This window comes from Onychostoma macrolepis, chromosome 23 (assembly GCF_012432095.1).
Source record: "Onychostoma macrolepis isolate SWU-2019 chromosome 23, ASM1243209v1, whole genome shotgun sequence".
Taxonomy (NCBI): domain Eukaryota; kingdom Metazoa; phylum Chordata; class Actinopteri; order Cypriniformes; family Cyprinidae; genus Onychostoma; species Onychostoma macrolepis.
In genome coordinates, this window is record NC_081177.1 from 3,429,345 (window position 1) to 3,444,837 (window position 15,493).

The 15,493-nt window shown below is 36.0% G+C and overlaps 1 protein-coding gene across 1 annotated transcript; it reads left to right on the top strand.

Annotated features, from left to right (window-relative positions):
• The first annotated feature begins 38 nt into the window (after positions 1 to 38).
• On the top strand, positions 39 to 15,282 carry abce1 (ATP-binding cassette, sub-family E (OABP), member 1). Its single transcript, XM_058763107.1, has 18 exons — positions 39 to 179; positions 1,799 to 1,966; positions 2,052 to 2,137; positions 3,256 to 3,353; positions 3,439 to 3,556; positions 4,418 to 4,555; positions 4,639 to 4,708; positions 4,828 to 4,924; positions 6,233 to 6,322; positions 6,405 to 6,526; positions 7,696 to 7,917; positions 8,009 to 8,068; positions 8,969 to 9,027; positions 9,115 to 9,225; positions 13,407 to 13,549; positions 13,640 to 13,762; positions 13,948 to 14,059; positions 14,992 to 15,282. The coding sequence occupies exons 2-18, from the start codon at positions 1,864 to 1,866 to the stop codon at positions 15,037 to 15,039; spliced, it is 1,800 nt and encodes a 599-aa protein (XP_058619090.1). The 5' UTR covers positions 39 to 179; positions 1,799 to 1,863; the 3' UTR covers positions 15,040 to 15,282.
• The last annotated feature ends 211 nt before the right edge of the window (positions 15,283 to 15,493 follow it).

Below are 15,493 nucleotides of genomic sequence, written 5' to 3' on the forward strand. Positions count from 1 at the left end.
AATACGTCAGACTATCGATCGCGTCGCGTCCCTTTTGCGTCACGCGTTCTGGCGCCATCTTTGCTACCGGTGCTGTCTCGTGCGCGCCGGAGCAACACGCGCTGTTCGTCTCTTCACACAGAAAGAAGACATTCTCCGCTTATTAACGCGTTATACTGCGCTGTTCCCATCAGCGGGAGGTAAGTGGTGTTTTATTGGTGTTTTATAATAATTAAACAGACGCTGATAGGTATTTTGACAAACAAAAAGCGCATCGTCGCCCTACGCGCGAGGCCTTTTCTGTTTCCATTTAAATGCCCCTGGTTTGCACTAAAATCAAATGAACGTCATTCTAAACGATTTGTTTTATAACTAAGCATTTGTTTTAGAAGGATCGAGTGAAATAATGTTTTGGTTTTGGAGTGAATTAAAAGGGAAAATCTCTGAGGTAAATTCTTGCGTCATCGTTATTCCCACGAGCGCGCGCGTTTGAGTCACGAAGTGCGCGCACAGGTTCCACGTGTTCGAGATGATTAAATCTTTCAATCTAAAATGATTTATAACTGTTTTAAACCGAACTCTGAATGTAATATTCGTTTACAATGTAAAAACAATGGTTATCTATTTGGGAGTGGTCTGATCCAATTGGTTTGGAATCTGTGGTTTACTGATTAATAATGTCGTCTGGCAATTGAAAGGTTGCAGGTTCGAATCTCATTTAAAGGTTTGTGGACTATTACTATTTATTGAGTGCATGCTTAAGACAGTAAAACTCGGGATACTCCAGCAGGACTGTAAAGTGCACAATGAGTCACATTACTTGAAAGCATTTGATAAATGACTATTTGGTAATTAAATGACTAATATATGCGTTCAGTATCATGACAGTGCAGTGTGTGCGTGTTTAAACGAGCTGTCACGTGATGCCAGTGCTGCACTGTCAAATATGGCAACTCAGCAACCTCATTCATCCAGATGGTGAGCTGTCTGACTGACTCTGACTCAGGAAACCACCAACCCGACCAGGTTTTGAGATGGTTTTGCTCTCCAGACTTGTTCAGATAACCGCTGGTTTCCATTATATCTGATGGTTTGAATGAGTACATGTGTTAACCAGTGATAACCTGATTTTAATGGACGTTGTGCGTGTTGCTAGGTTGTTCTGAGTGGTTGCTAGGTGGTTTCTTACTGGCTCAAGTAAAAAAAGTCCACCCTTTTTGAGATTTGATTGCTCTGTATTGTATTGTTAGTAGCACTGTATTATACTGAAGAAAAATGTGACATGCAGTGACTTGTTAAATAATGCAAAATGTGATACAATAATGCTTTAACTGTGTTTAAATGCAGAAAATGATAACCAGCATGTTTCTTTCTTTTTTTTTTCGTGCACTAAATCATTGAAATTTGTACCTTTTCCTTTATGTAGATAATTTAATTATATCATGCAAGTCTGATTATTAGCTTGAGAAGTGTTTTGCAGTTAATCTTTATTTCTCATGATTACTCGGGCTGCATGATATTGAAGAAGTATGCAACTTGTTAATGCTATACAATAATGCTTTAAATGTGTAAACTTAGTTTAAATTAATATTTAAATGAAATTAAAAACGTAATGATATAACCTTCATGCATGACTTAAATCTGACTTTTCAAATGTATTAAAATCCATTTGCTTAACTTAATCTGTTAAAACTATTAAAATTATTCAGTTAATGCAAGCAGTTGTGATATGCATATTGCAGTTTGTACATTTGCTTTGAGTATGTCATGCAATCCTAATTATTAGCTTGTTTTAATCTTTATCTCCCTCTTATTCTAGTGAGGCCTAGACCTCCTCTGTTCCTGTAGATCTGCGTCACCGCTGTGTGACATCAAACCAGCCAAATGGCCGACAAGAACACCAGAATTGCTATCGTGAACCACGACAAGTGCAAGCCCAAGAAATGTCGTCAAGAGTGCAAGAAGAGCTGTCCGGTGGTGCGCATGGGTAAGGATCGCCCGCTGAATTCACCTGATATCAGTTTCGGTGCATGATTTGGGTGTCATTCATGTGTTTTCATGTGTTTTCTCAGGTAAGCTGTGTATCGAGGTCACACCTCAGAGTAAAATCGTCTGGATCTCAGAGTCTCTCTGCATTGGATGTGGAATCTGTATCAAGGTAACTGAACGACCCTTCGTTCTTATTCTGACTGTTCAGTGCATGTTTATGTTCATGGATGTATTCAACAAAAATAAAAATGCAAATGTTTGTTTTGCACAAACTGCACTTGTAACTTCTACTGTAGTACACTAAAGATTTGACCGCAAAATGCAATGATAGACATTGTATTTCTCTCAGTCTTCAATCAGTGGCACTTTTTCCTTGAAAAGCTAGTAATTTAACACTATACTGTATCATATATGATGCACACATTTTTAAGGTCTAAATTATCAACTTGATCAAAACTTTGCACAAAAAACAAAATGCACACAATCTACTCCATGCCTTCCGTCGTCTGATTGATAGTTTTTTTTTATCCAGTCAAAGCTATTTTAGTGTAATTGTACAAATGTCCAGCTTCAGCTCTTTGCTGTGAAATCCTGACTGATTTTTATAAAGTAAATGTCAGAATAACTACAGTCATATTTCCAGATGAACTCTTACTGGACTGAAGCAGCTCAGCTTTACTTGATTCTCCATCATTCGTTTTTTTTAGAAAAATCAGTGCGTCTCAAATCTGATCATCAGGATCTTTTGAGGAGCGTTTATTTCCAGAAGCTTTACTTTCACTGTTCCTCAGCGGAGGAATGATCTTCACAAGCCTCCAAAACATCTCGCATCTTCTGAGGAGCTTTTATTTCTTCATCCCTCAATCAGTATAGCATTGCATTATGTTTGAATCATTTCAATCTTATTTTACTAAGGTATATTATTGGAGATATAGAGTGACCACTGATATTTAGATAATTTTATGTCAGTATCTGCTCTACTGTTATAATCTCACTAATTTACATTATAAGCATCAATTTTATCTTCCTTTTTGACATATAAAAATCAGTATCTGCACCAAATTGCATATTTCTGCTCAGTTTGGGCCTCTGAATAAAACTGAGCTGTTTTTCCTCCATATTCTCACTATATCAGACTCTATGAGTCATAAAAGCCTTATGGATCAAATGTGGCATGCAATTAATTTTTTTAAAACGGTTCTCTAAACTGACTTAATCATTTCCATAACCCAAAATTCATAGTTTATCATACATTTAATCTAATTTTAATAATTCTCTTTCATTAAGAAATGCCCATTTGGTGCTCTGTCAATCGTGAACCTGCCAAGCAACCTGGAGAAGGAAACCACACACAGATACTGTGCCAATTCCTTCAAACTGCACAGGTGCGATCTAAGTCATCTGAGTCATCAGTACATTAGTTATGCTTCAGTAGGCTGTGCATTTAATCTGAGTGTTCGTGTTTGTCAGGTTGCCCATCCCTCGTCCAGGTGAGGTGCTGGGGCTCGTGGGTACTAACGGTATCGGGAAATCCACTGCCCTCAAAATCCTGGCGGGAAAACAGAAACCAAACCTGGGGAGATTCGATGTGAGTTTCTCTCATCCGCACAAACACACACTTCAAATCTAATTTCTAGTTTTCATATTAGCTCGTTTTCGAATTATTCTGAGATCACCATGAAAATAGCCTTGATTTTTATGCATTGTTTTTGGCATTATCCAGTCATCACAAAGTTTTGGGATGGGTTGGCATGGAAGATGGGGGATATTTTTAAAATAAACTTTACTAAGGACCCTGTTTTTTGTTGTTTTTTTACTTGGCTTGCCAGCAAAAGACATTGCTTTAACCACTAACCGGTTTCTACTCTGCAATAAGCTCCAGCTACTTGCTAGAAAATGCATCCTTATTGAGTGGATTCACTCTAGACCCCCATCACTTTCCTTTTGGTATCGAGAGATCTTCAGAATATTGCCTATGGAGAGACTAACTGCAGTGATTAGGTGAGACAGTGCCATGTCTGAAGAGATGTGGGGGCCTGTTATGGAACATCTTCCAACTAGTTTACAAGAGATTATATGTAAGGGAAAATTTGTATTTGAATAAGTTTTCCTTTTTACTGAATAACTGGTTTACTTATACTGCATGAGATTGAATGGGCAAGTAGAGGGGCAAATAGCTGGGTCAAGAGGTTCATGATAGGCTGAGAATTTATATATTTTATTTTCATTGTATTTTTCTATTTTTATTTATTTATTTTTTTGCTTTTTATTTTTTTTAGAAATATTTATTATTATTATTGTTTTGTTTTGATTATTGTACCTTTAATGTGATTTAACCTTTTGTATTATTGTATTTTTGTCTGTTAATGAAAAAAAGAAAATGGCTGGCATGGCATTAAAAAGTGAATAAATAAATATATAATACATTAATTAATGCGTGTTTTTCCAGGTGCCTCCTGACTGGCAGGAGATCCTTGCATATTTCCGTGGCTCCGAGCTGCAGAACTACTTCACCAAGATCCTGGAAGACGACCTGAAGGCCATCGTAAAGCCGCAGTATGTCGATCAGATCCCCAAAACCGTTAAGGTCAGTATGAACGGCAGCTGATGGAAATTTGAAGTCCTATTTGCTTGGTTTGGTTGTGTTGTAATTCTCTGTTTGTCCTGCAGGGGTCAGTAGGCGCCATCCTGAGCAGGAAGGACGACACCAAGACAGAGGAGCTGGTGTGTGAACAGCTGGGTAAGTACACGTGTTTCTTTTTGTGCAGGATGGTGTATATATTTAGAAATGTGATTAAATAGCGTAGTTAGTTTTTTTTTGTGCCTTGTGACTGATTGTTCTGTGCTCTGATTGGTCAGATCTGTTGCACTTGCGTGACCGTAATGTTGAGGATCTGTCAGGAGGAGAGCTGCAGAGATTCGCCTGCGCAGTCGTCTGCATTCAGAGAGCTGATATGTGAGTCTTTCAGTATCTGTACTTGTGTAATGATGAAGCCCTGTAGCTTTCAGGGTTATTTATATAGATGGTTTCAACAGCAACAACATAAACAAATGTTACTGTGCATGCACGCTTTTGTGGCCCAAACTTAACTTCTGGCTACTGACTACTTCATTACGTAAGAATTTATACACACGGGTTCAACCATTTCTCAGAATCCGTAATATCACATGAAAGTAATATCATATGAAAAAGGATTAAAAATCAAGTTACACCATTTCCTTCAATTCACCAATATCAATAGCACAATATACCATACTTTAATTCAGCAATAATTATTAGGGCTGGGTTTTGACACAAATTTCACGATTCGATTCTCATTCACAAGTTTTCGATTCGATTACCGATTCGATTCAATATCGATTGTTTTGGATAAATATCAGGGACAGTACATGCCAAATTTTTTCAAGGAAAAAATCTCTCAGATAATGCTGTAAAATATACATTGCTATAATATTGAAGATTAAAATTGACTGATTTGTTAAAATTAGACACAGTTTTTAAAATGATAGTTACAATTACATAATATTTCTACTTCAATTCGTTTTTTTTGTTGTTTTTTATTTTATAAATGTAAACATAATGGTGGCTGTCATAAAAACTTGATGGATTTATTCAGACATAAATGAAACATTGAAGAACAGTAAAATTTATAATGAATATGTTATATGGTGCATATATTTAGCAAAATGCCCCTCTCTAGAGTTTCTATCTGACCAATGAGTTTATGGTCACCGTATATGTTTTTCTGAGGTAAATGTGACGTTACGTGACATTGTTTACAAGCCGTTATATTGACGTCTTTGCGTGGCTGAAACACTGAGAAATTACATGAGACCGATACGGATTATAAAGTTGTACTCTTTCTTTTAACTTACCTTCGGATGTTTAGTCATGATTACTTTGTGCTGAAACTGGTATTAATGTGGAGGAGATGATTGGTTCACGTGCGCCTCGCGCTGCCACGTCTGTTGAACGTGAGTTGAGGCGCTACAACGATCTGTCACTCCACATTAAACGGCGCCAAAACGGCATTTTGGTTTTTTAAATGTTTATTCAAATTTCATGTGCGTTTGTCATTTTTGTTAGTTTTAAAAAATATATTTATTTAGCTTTATTTTTAAACTTATGTCAGCATTTCTATTTTTCATTGCAAGTTTTTCATCAAATATTGGTGTTTATTATTTTAGCTTTAACTCAATGAATGAATACTGGTCAATAGTTAGTTAACAACAGCACTGATAGCAATGCCATTGTTCTCTGTAGTTTCATGTTCGACGAGCCGTCCAGTTATCTTGATGTGAGACAGAGGCTGAGAGCTGCCATCACCATCCGTTCCCTCATCTCTCCAGACAGGTCTGAAGCTCCTCTGATACTCTCTTAGAGTCGCTAGTTACTCCTCCTCACTACTCCTTACACCTCATATTCCTCTGTGCAGGTACATCATTGTGGTGGAGCACGACTTGAGTGTGTTGGATTACCTGTCAGACTTCATCTGCTGTCTGTACGGCGTTCCCAGCGCTTACGGTGTGGTGACCATGCCCTTCAGCGTCCGAGAAGGTACAGCCCTCTCCAAAACCTGCATGTGATGCTCAGAAACAGGCCCGGTTCTACAGGGGTGCTAGAGGGTGCCAAGTCTCAGTAAAAGCTGTATTAATGGCATTTTATTGCAGATTTGGCAAACTATCCAGTGCGTTATGGTTTGCGCTCTGGAGATTGATTTCTATTCCACCATGTTTTTGCAGCATTGAGCAGTGTAGCCAATCACAGACATATGTTGATTTCTTGAATCAGAGGCGTTTAAGTTAGAATCCACTCAGTTTTTGTTCAGGTATTGTGTTCAGCACGAATCATCTCATCATAACAAAGTGTTGACGTGATATAAATAAGAGATTCGTTGTGCAGCGTAGAGAACTTTATTAATGATAATAACGTATCTTTGTGAGCTCGCGATGAACTAAGATGAGTGACAGCTTTTTAGTGATTATTAACGGAGCGCTCTTTGCACCATAGCAACAGACACCACTTTTATATATATTTTTATATATGTATATATAGATTATATATTGATTACATTGATTATAAATCAGCATATTGAATGATTTCTGAAGGATCATGTGACACTGAAGACTGGAGTAATGATGCTGAAAATTCAGCGCTGCATCACAGAAATAAATTATATTTTAAAGTATATTAAAATAGAAAACTGTTATTTTAAATTGCAATATTTCACAAAATAACAGTTTTTTTGCTGTATTTTTGATCAAATAGATACAGCCTTGATGAGCAGTAGAAACTTCTTTAAAAAACCTTACTGATCCCAAACTTTTGAGCGACAGTGTTTGTATGTAATGCTGTACACAAAGCAGCGCTCTGCTTTATCAGGCATTACATGCACGATAAAATGAAAATGACATTTTCTGAAGACAGTCGGCTTCCTTCTGAAATAAAGTGATATAAAAGCACCCTCGCCGGATTTTGATTTTTAAACGTGCAGTGCTCATGTTTATTCAACAAAATCTATTTGTGGTGGTCAGTTTTGATATTGTGGTGGTCCGCCACAAATAAGTCAATGTATGGGAAACACTGACTATATATATATATATATATATATATATTATTTGGAGAACCCTCACTAATTTAAGAAGCACCCTCAGTGATTTGATTCTGGAGCTGGGTCTGCTCAGAAATGTTATGCTTTTATGATGACATTCTCTTATTTCCTTCAGGAATCAATATTTTCCTGGACGGCTACGTGCCGACAGAGAACCTGCGCTTCAGGGAGACGTCTCTGGTGTTTAAAGTGGCGGAGACTGCCGCTGAGGAGGAAGTGAAGAAAATGTGCCGCTATCAGTACCCCAATATGAAGAAGTGCATGGGCGAGTTCATGCTCACCATCACAGAAGGAGAGTTCACCGACTCTGAGATCATGGTCATGCTGGGAGAGAACGGTGAGACGAGGGAGACGCTGCTCCCTGTTAAAGGAAGCGCTGGTGATTGTGATTTGATTTATCGTCCACTAAACGAGTTTTCCTCTTTCAGGAACTGGGAAAACCACATTCATCAGAATGCTCGCAGGAGGCCTCAAACCAGACGGAGGAGGTAAAAATCAGCACACACCAGTCCAATAGTTAACATTCCAGCAAATTATTCATTTTAATTACAAAAATTTGACATTTTTGAAAATTCAAAATCTAATCCTATTTTGTTGGATTGTAATATTCTTTTCTGACAAAATTGTTACAATTTTTATTTTGATTTCCCTGAATACATTTTCAATCAAATTAATACAAAATTAGTTCAAGAATGTAAGAAAAATGGTTCTTGAATATTTATATTAGTTTCTGTTTAAAATTTGAATAACTCAATTATGGTATTCACAATGAAAATAGCCAAAGAATTTGGCATGGTATTAAAAAGATTTTTCATTATTATTAATTTCCAAAACAATAATTATTATAATTATTTTAAGTCTTAAGTCTAATTGTAGATAAAATACCCATTTAAAAATAAATACTAAAACTGAAACAATAAAAGCGAAATAGAAATAAAATAACTTGTATAAATTAATCTAGGATTGAGGAAAGCACCTTACAAAATTACCAAAAGGTTTACAATTTAAAAAAAAAAAAAAGGTCTTAAAGATTTTTTACAATTTTTAAAAAGATTTTTGTCTTGTTTTAAATTTGTAAGTGTTTTAAATTTTAATAACTCAAATATGGTTACCACAATGAAAATAGTCTAATAAGCTGGCATGGCATCAATTTTCTTTCTTTAATCTATTATTAATGCAAAGAAAAATTACTACTAATAATAGTTGCAAAGACATTTAGTTCATTTATGATTTATTTCTCTTTTGAGAAGTCAAAATACGGTTTGGGACATTTTAAGACATTTATCTCACAAGGATAGCAAATCTACACACAAACAGGTTTATTGATTTTTACAGGCAGACACATACACTTTTCTGTGTGGTAACGGAGTGTGTGTTGTGTTTCTCAGGTGAGGTGCCCATCCTGAACGTGAGCTACAAACCACAGAAGATCAGCCCCAAATTTAAAGTGAGTTTGAGCGCTGTTAGTGAGCGTTGATGCATATGTTATACATCAGTCTGCAGGAATCATGATGTTCGGTGTGTGTGTTTTCAGGGCAGCGTTCGAGCCCTGCTGCACGATAAGATCAGAGACGCGTACACACACCCTCAGTTCGTCACTGATGTTATGAAGCCCATGCAGATCGAAAGCATCATCGACCAGGACGTGAGTACACCAGTCTTATTCTAGTGTTGTTTACTATTTAGGAGCGTAATGAGTCGCTCGTTTCCTTGATGCATCACGTTTAGCTCTTAAATGTTTATCACCACATTGCAATGTAATATTCCAAGTAGGCAGTACGTACATGTATTTAGGGCTGCAACAACGAATCGATTAAATCGATAAAAATCGATTACTAAAAGCGTTGGCAACGAATTTCATAATCGATTCGTTGTGTCGCGCGACGCGAGACGCTTTGATTATTTAAAAAAAAAAAAAAACTTTAGTTGAGCGCGGAGCGGAGTGAACACACTCGGTCTCTCTCGCGCACGGATGCTAGCAGAGTTTGGCGCCTCATAAATAAAAACAAAAGTAAAAAAAAAAAAAAAAAAAAACGAGCGGAGGTAGAGGAAAGATACATGGCGGAGGCAGAGAAATCCGTGCGACCCAAGTCATCCAAGGTGTGGGAGCAGGGGCGGCGTTTATGATGGCAGAGTATGGCAGTTGCCATACCGTAGCCCAGTCAGGTGCTGTGAAAAATTATCCAAACTTGAGTCGCTTATAATTCGTTTTATTATTTTAAATCAGAGAGTTTTAAAAATAGTAAACCAATGATAAGCATTAAAATAACTTGTCAGTAAAACTGTGAACGCCATTGGCTCATCGAGCTCTCAGCGAGACCTCGTAACTTCACCCGCCTCCATTCAGATTGACGCGCGCACAGCCTGGAGAAGATGAGATCTCTGCTTTTTCGCAATGCAAGGGTGAATAAATAATTGGTGTTTGAATAGTACAGCGTTTTCTTTACTCAAACACTATGTCAGTAAAGGATAATGTTTTGTGTGTTTGAAGAGTGGAGAAGAATTAGTTATTTGCTGTCTATATCGTTTTAAATATCCTGTACATTATGTGCATAAGCGCTTAATTTGAGATTTTGGCCAAGTGTATTAAACAACAAGAAAAACTAAGCGCCCATATAGCTACAATCAAAGTTATATAACCTGTAAAGTTGATGAAAGCATAATGCACTTAATGCACTTATGCACTGCATAACAGCCGTTCTAACGACAGACAAAACACTCCATCTCCGTCATTCTCTGGTCAAAAACATTATTAACTCCATTTGAGCTTGATTTTCATATAATGTTAAGTGCAAGTGTCTGATACAATACCAACGCTAACGACGCAGTGTTGTTAAATTATTTAATTTTTTGCAAGTCTATATATTTGGCAGATGTAAAGCATACATGTGTATGTTTTTTGTGTTAGTCCATTTTTATTTTATTTTATTATTATTATAACAGCTCAGGGATGTTCAAGGAGCAACATGTTTGTGCACTTTCTAAAGATTTTAGTTCTGTTTTTGAATAAAGGGTTGGAAATGAATGCTTTTTAAAAAAAAATCCGATTCATCGATTAATCGAAAAAATAATCGACAGATTAATCGATTATTAAAATAATCGTTAGTTGCAGCCCTACATGTATTTAATGTGTTTACTTTCAAGTTGCTTGGTATGACAGTCTTAAGGAGTTTGTCTTAGCCAAGATGCATTTAGGAAAAGCCTTTACGTTAAAATAAGGAAATTAATTGAATTTCATTGATTGAATTGTTCTGAATTTGCAAAAAAAATCCCCAATTTTTTTTAATATTTAGCTTTATTATATTTTATTTATTTATTTCAGTTTTAGTAATTTTACAGCTTGAACTTGATATATGTGTGTGTATATATACACTGCTGCTGGAAAGTTTGTGAACCCTTTAGAATTTTCTATATTTCTGCATAAATATGACCCAAAACATAATCAGATTTTCGCACAAGTTCTGAAAGTAGACAAAATGAACCCAATCAAACAAATGAGACGAAAACATTTTTTTGTCATTTATTTAGGAAAATGGTCCAATATTGCATATCTGTGAGTGGCAAAAGTATGTGAATCTCTTGGATTAGCAGGTAATTTAAAGGTGAAATTAGAGTCTGTCGGTGCAATGACTATCAAATGTCAGTACGTGACCTGTTTTATTCAAAGAACAGAAATCTATCAAAGTCTGATCATGTTTGAGGAAGTGAATCATGTCACGAACAAAGGAGATTACTGAGGACCTCGGAAAAAGAATTGATGTTGCTCATAGGGCTAGAAAAGGTTACAAAACCATCTCTAAAGAGTTTGGACTCCACAAATCCACAGTCAGACAGATTGTGTACAAATGGAGGAAATTCAAGACCACTGTTACCTTCCCGAGAAGCGGTCGACCAACAAAGATCACTCCAAAGCAGAACGCGTAACAGTCTGCGAGGTTGCAGAAGTTCCCAGGGTAACTTCTAAGCAACTAAAGGCTTTTCTCACATTGGCTAATGTTAATGTTCATGAGCCCACCATCAGGAGAACACTGAGCAACCATGGTGTGCATGACAGAGCTGCAGGAAGAAAGCCACTATTCTCCAAAAAGAAAATTGCTTGCTAAAGATCATGTGGACAAGCCAGAGGACTATTGGAGAAAGGTTTAATGGATGGATGAAACCAAAATAGAACTTATTGGTTTAAATGAGAAGTTATGCACTAAGGAATGGGCTAAAACTCCTACATGTTATTGTGCAGGACTGATCAGCATTTACAAGAAACTTTACCTTCAGTTACTGCTGCAAAAGTGGGTCACACCAGATACTGAAAGCAAAGATTCACATAGTTTTGTATGAAAATCTGATGATGTTTTGGGTCATATTTATGCAGAAAAATTCTAAAGGGTTCACAAACTTTCAAGCAGCTGTGTGTGTGTGTGTGTGTGTGTGTGTACTGGTTTTTGTGGTTTACGGGGACAAAATTTGTATAATGACATGGGTATGACAGAGGTATTACAATTTGAAGGTGGTTTATGAGGACACTGCCTATGTCCCCGTAAAACAAAAGGCTTAAAAAAACATACTAAATGGTGTTTTTTTTTGTTTGTTTTTTTTAGTGCTGGGCGGTATACCGGTTCATACCGAATACCGGAGTTTATTTTTCTTATGATATGAATTAGTAAAAAACCGCAATACCAGTGTTATTCAAATAACGTTCGGAACGCGACACTGTTCGAGAGGGGTCTCTTTTCACAATTGCATTGTGGCGAGGACACAGCTGTATGTGTTACTAAGTGTGAGAGTTCTGAAGCTGTAGAACGTGATGACACAGAAGAACTCATCCACAATATCCACCGCGCGCCGCCATCAGCTCCCGCATCTCACACACACAATCGAGACTTTAGCACTATATTTAGCACTATTTTTTTTTAATCTAAAAATGCAGACAGTCTCCTGTAAGGGGTAGGTTTAGGTGTAGGGTTGGTGTAGGGCAATAGCACATACAGTAAGTACAGTATAAAAACCATTACGCCTATGGAGAGTCCCCGTAAACCACTAAAACAAACGTGTGTGTGTGTGTGTGTGTACACATATTTCACTTTAATTTATTACTTCAGTTATAATAATTTTGGAATTTCAATTATAACTTTCAGTTAGCTGACGAGGCAACATTTGTAAATAAATTTAAATCTTTAATATTTTATTTCAGCTTTATTTGAAATTTAATGCTATTATTATTTAACTTTTTTTTATAGTATTACACCTTTGAAACAGTTGTAGAATTTAATATTTTGGAAATGTGCATATTTTCAGTCTTTAATTTAATGTGAAGTTTTAGTAATTGTTTTGGTCATTTAATAGGTTTTTTAATATTTCAGTTTTTCTAATTTTCAACACCCTTAGTACTATTATAGCATTTATCAATATTTTGAATTTGCTTTTATTCTTATATTTTCAATTTTAGTAGTTTTGTTGTTTTTTTTTTTTTTTTTTTTTTTCAGTCTTAGTATTTAGCTTTAGATTTTTTTTTTTTTTGTCATTTTAGAACTTCAAAACCTTATAAACTATTATAGTATTTATCAATATTTTGAATTAGTTTTTTTATTTTCATTCTTTATTTTCTTTTAGTAATTTTGTTTTCTTGTCATTTTTGTAATTTTTCTATTTAATATTTCTATTTAACAATTTTTTTTTCTTCTAATTTTAGAACTTTTAACTTTTTCTCATTTGACATTTTTTGTTTTTTCTTTTATATAGTTTTTGTCAATAATAACATCACTTAAGTACATTACACAGTTTGATAGATTCATGCATGCTTGTTCAAACACACTGATTGTGTCTCTGCAGGTCCAGAATCTGTCTGGTGGTGAGCTGCAGCGTGTGGCATTGGCTCTGTGTTTAGGAAAGCCTGCGGACGTGTATCTAATCGACGAGCCGTCAGCGTACCTGGACTCTGAGCAGCGTCTGATGGCTGCCAGGGTCATCAAACGGTAACATCTACAACACTTTCATGGCTGTTTTCATCGGTTTGATGCACTCAGTGCTTATTTCACAGACTCCTTCCTTTATTTGCCGTGCAGATTCATCCTTCATGCCAAGAAGACGGCATTTGTGGTGGAGCACGACTTCATCATGGCCACTTATCTGGCGGACCGAGTCATCGTCTTCGACGGAATTCCATCCAGAAACACTAACGCCAATGCGTACGTACTTCATTTGCTCTGATTATGTGTCTGTAATTGGTAGTTGCCTTGCAAAAGTTTCCTCCAATGTACAAATGAAAAATGTATAGAAAATAAATTTTCAATGTTTCAAATATTCAATCATAACTCTATGAACATGTTGGTGATTATGAAACGAATGTTAATGCTGAGATGTTTCTCATCAGTCCACAGAACCTGCTGGCTGGCATGAACAAGTTTTTAGCGCAGCTGGAGATAACGTTCAGAAGAGACCCAAACAACTTCAGACCAAGAATTAACAAACTCAATTCCATTAAGGTAAACATTCAAATGGAAACAACTCTTTACAAATTAATTTGGCAGATAATTTTCTTCGGATATGATTTATTCAGTGTTATTTAAGTATTATTACGATAATTTTGAACTAGTTTTATTTTTATGTTGTCTGTTTTTATTTCAATTTTTTTGTGATTTACCTCCGGTTTCACAGACGAGGCTTAAGCCTAATCCCAGACTAAAATCTAAGTCTGAGCTGTTTCAACTGAAAGAAACTTGCTCTGACTGATCTTAAACTATATTAGTGCCTTTATTTTGTCTCAAAATGCACAAAAGTAATGTTTTTTTACTAAGGCACGTTTATAAAAATAATTTAAATATCCTAATTGTACTATGGCCTAATCCTGGTTTAGTCTAAGCCCTATCTGTGAAACCAGACCTTAGTGTTTTAGTAATTTGTTGTGTTTTTGGCTTTTGTATTGTTTATGTAAATATAGTTTTTATTAATTTATATCAGTTTTACTTGGCTTACTTCAACTTAAACTAAATGAACATTTTGCATTGGCAACTAGCTGAAATAAAGTTTAAAGTTTGTTTTATCTTTTATATCAATTTCTTATGGTTTTAGTTTTAGCTAACTATAACTACTCTGCATTTAACCCAAAATTAATTCCCTTTTAAACTGAATTGATATTACAGATTGTTTAAAAGCAGCTTCACCATATTAATTTTACAAATTATTCAGCTCGATTCAGTTTAATGTAAAAAAAATTCAGTGTTTGGATTGCAACCATCTCAAAACTTAAGCTTCCTAGCTACACAGCATTTTTGGGCCTCATAATAGGGTTTCATGCTTCTGTGAATTCCAAAAATTTTATCTAAATAGGCTGCTGACTTGATGGTCTTGATGTTGTATAAAAGTGTGGCCAGTAGCTTTGTTTATTAAAAAACTGTTTTCTGCTTTCGCCTTCAAGGATGTGGAACAAAAGAAGAGTGGAAACTACTTCTTCCTGGATGACTGAAGATCCCATTTCACAGAATTCCAGAAATGTAGCCGCTCAATATGTCATCAGACCAGCAAGCGCTGGCACTGCGGACTTACATGTTTGACTGAATTACCATCACCACTTCAAACATACAGCTCTGCTCCACTCCTCTCCTCTCGGCCATTGGTGCAATTCAACGAAGAGACAAGACGTATCCTCTGACATAAAGCCAAGCTTGTGAGGAGAGGACATTATTTGAAAATAAAACCTGGAGAGATGTGTGTGTCTGGGTGAATTATCGTTCTCATTAACAACTGAAGTTATTTCTGGTCACAAAGTGGTGCGAACCAATTTACTCACGCCAAACATGCAACTGTATATTTTGAATAAAATATTTTAATCATGTTACACAATGTGTTACATCATATTAAATAACCTGATTTCTCAAAATTAGGCTTTTGCATTCTGCAGTCTTGTGAAGATGCAACTT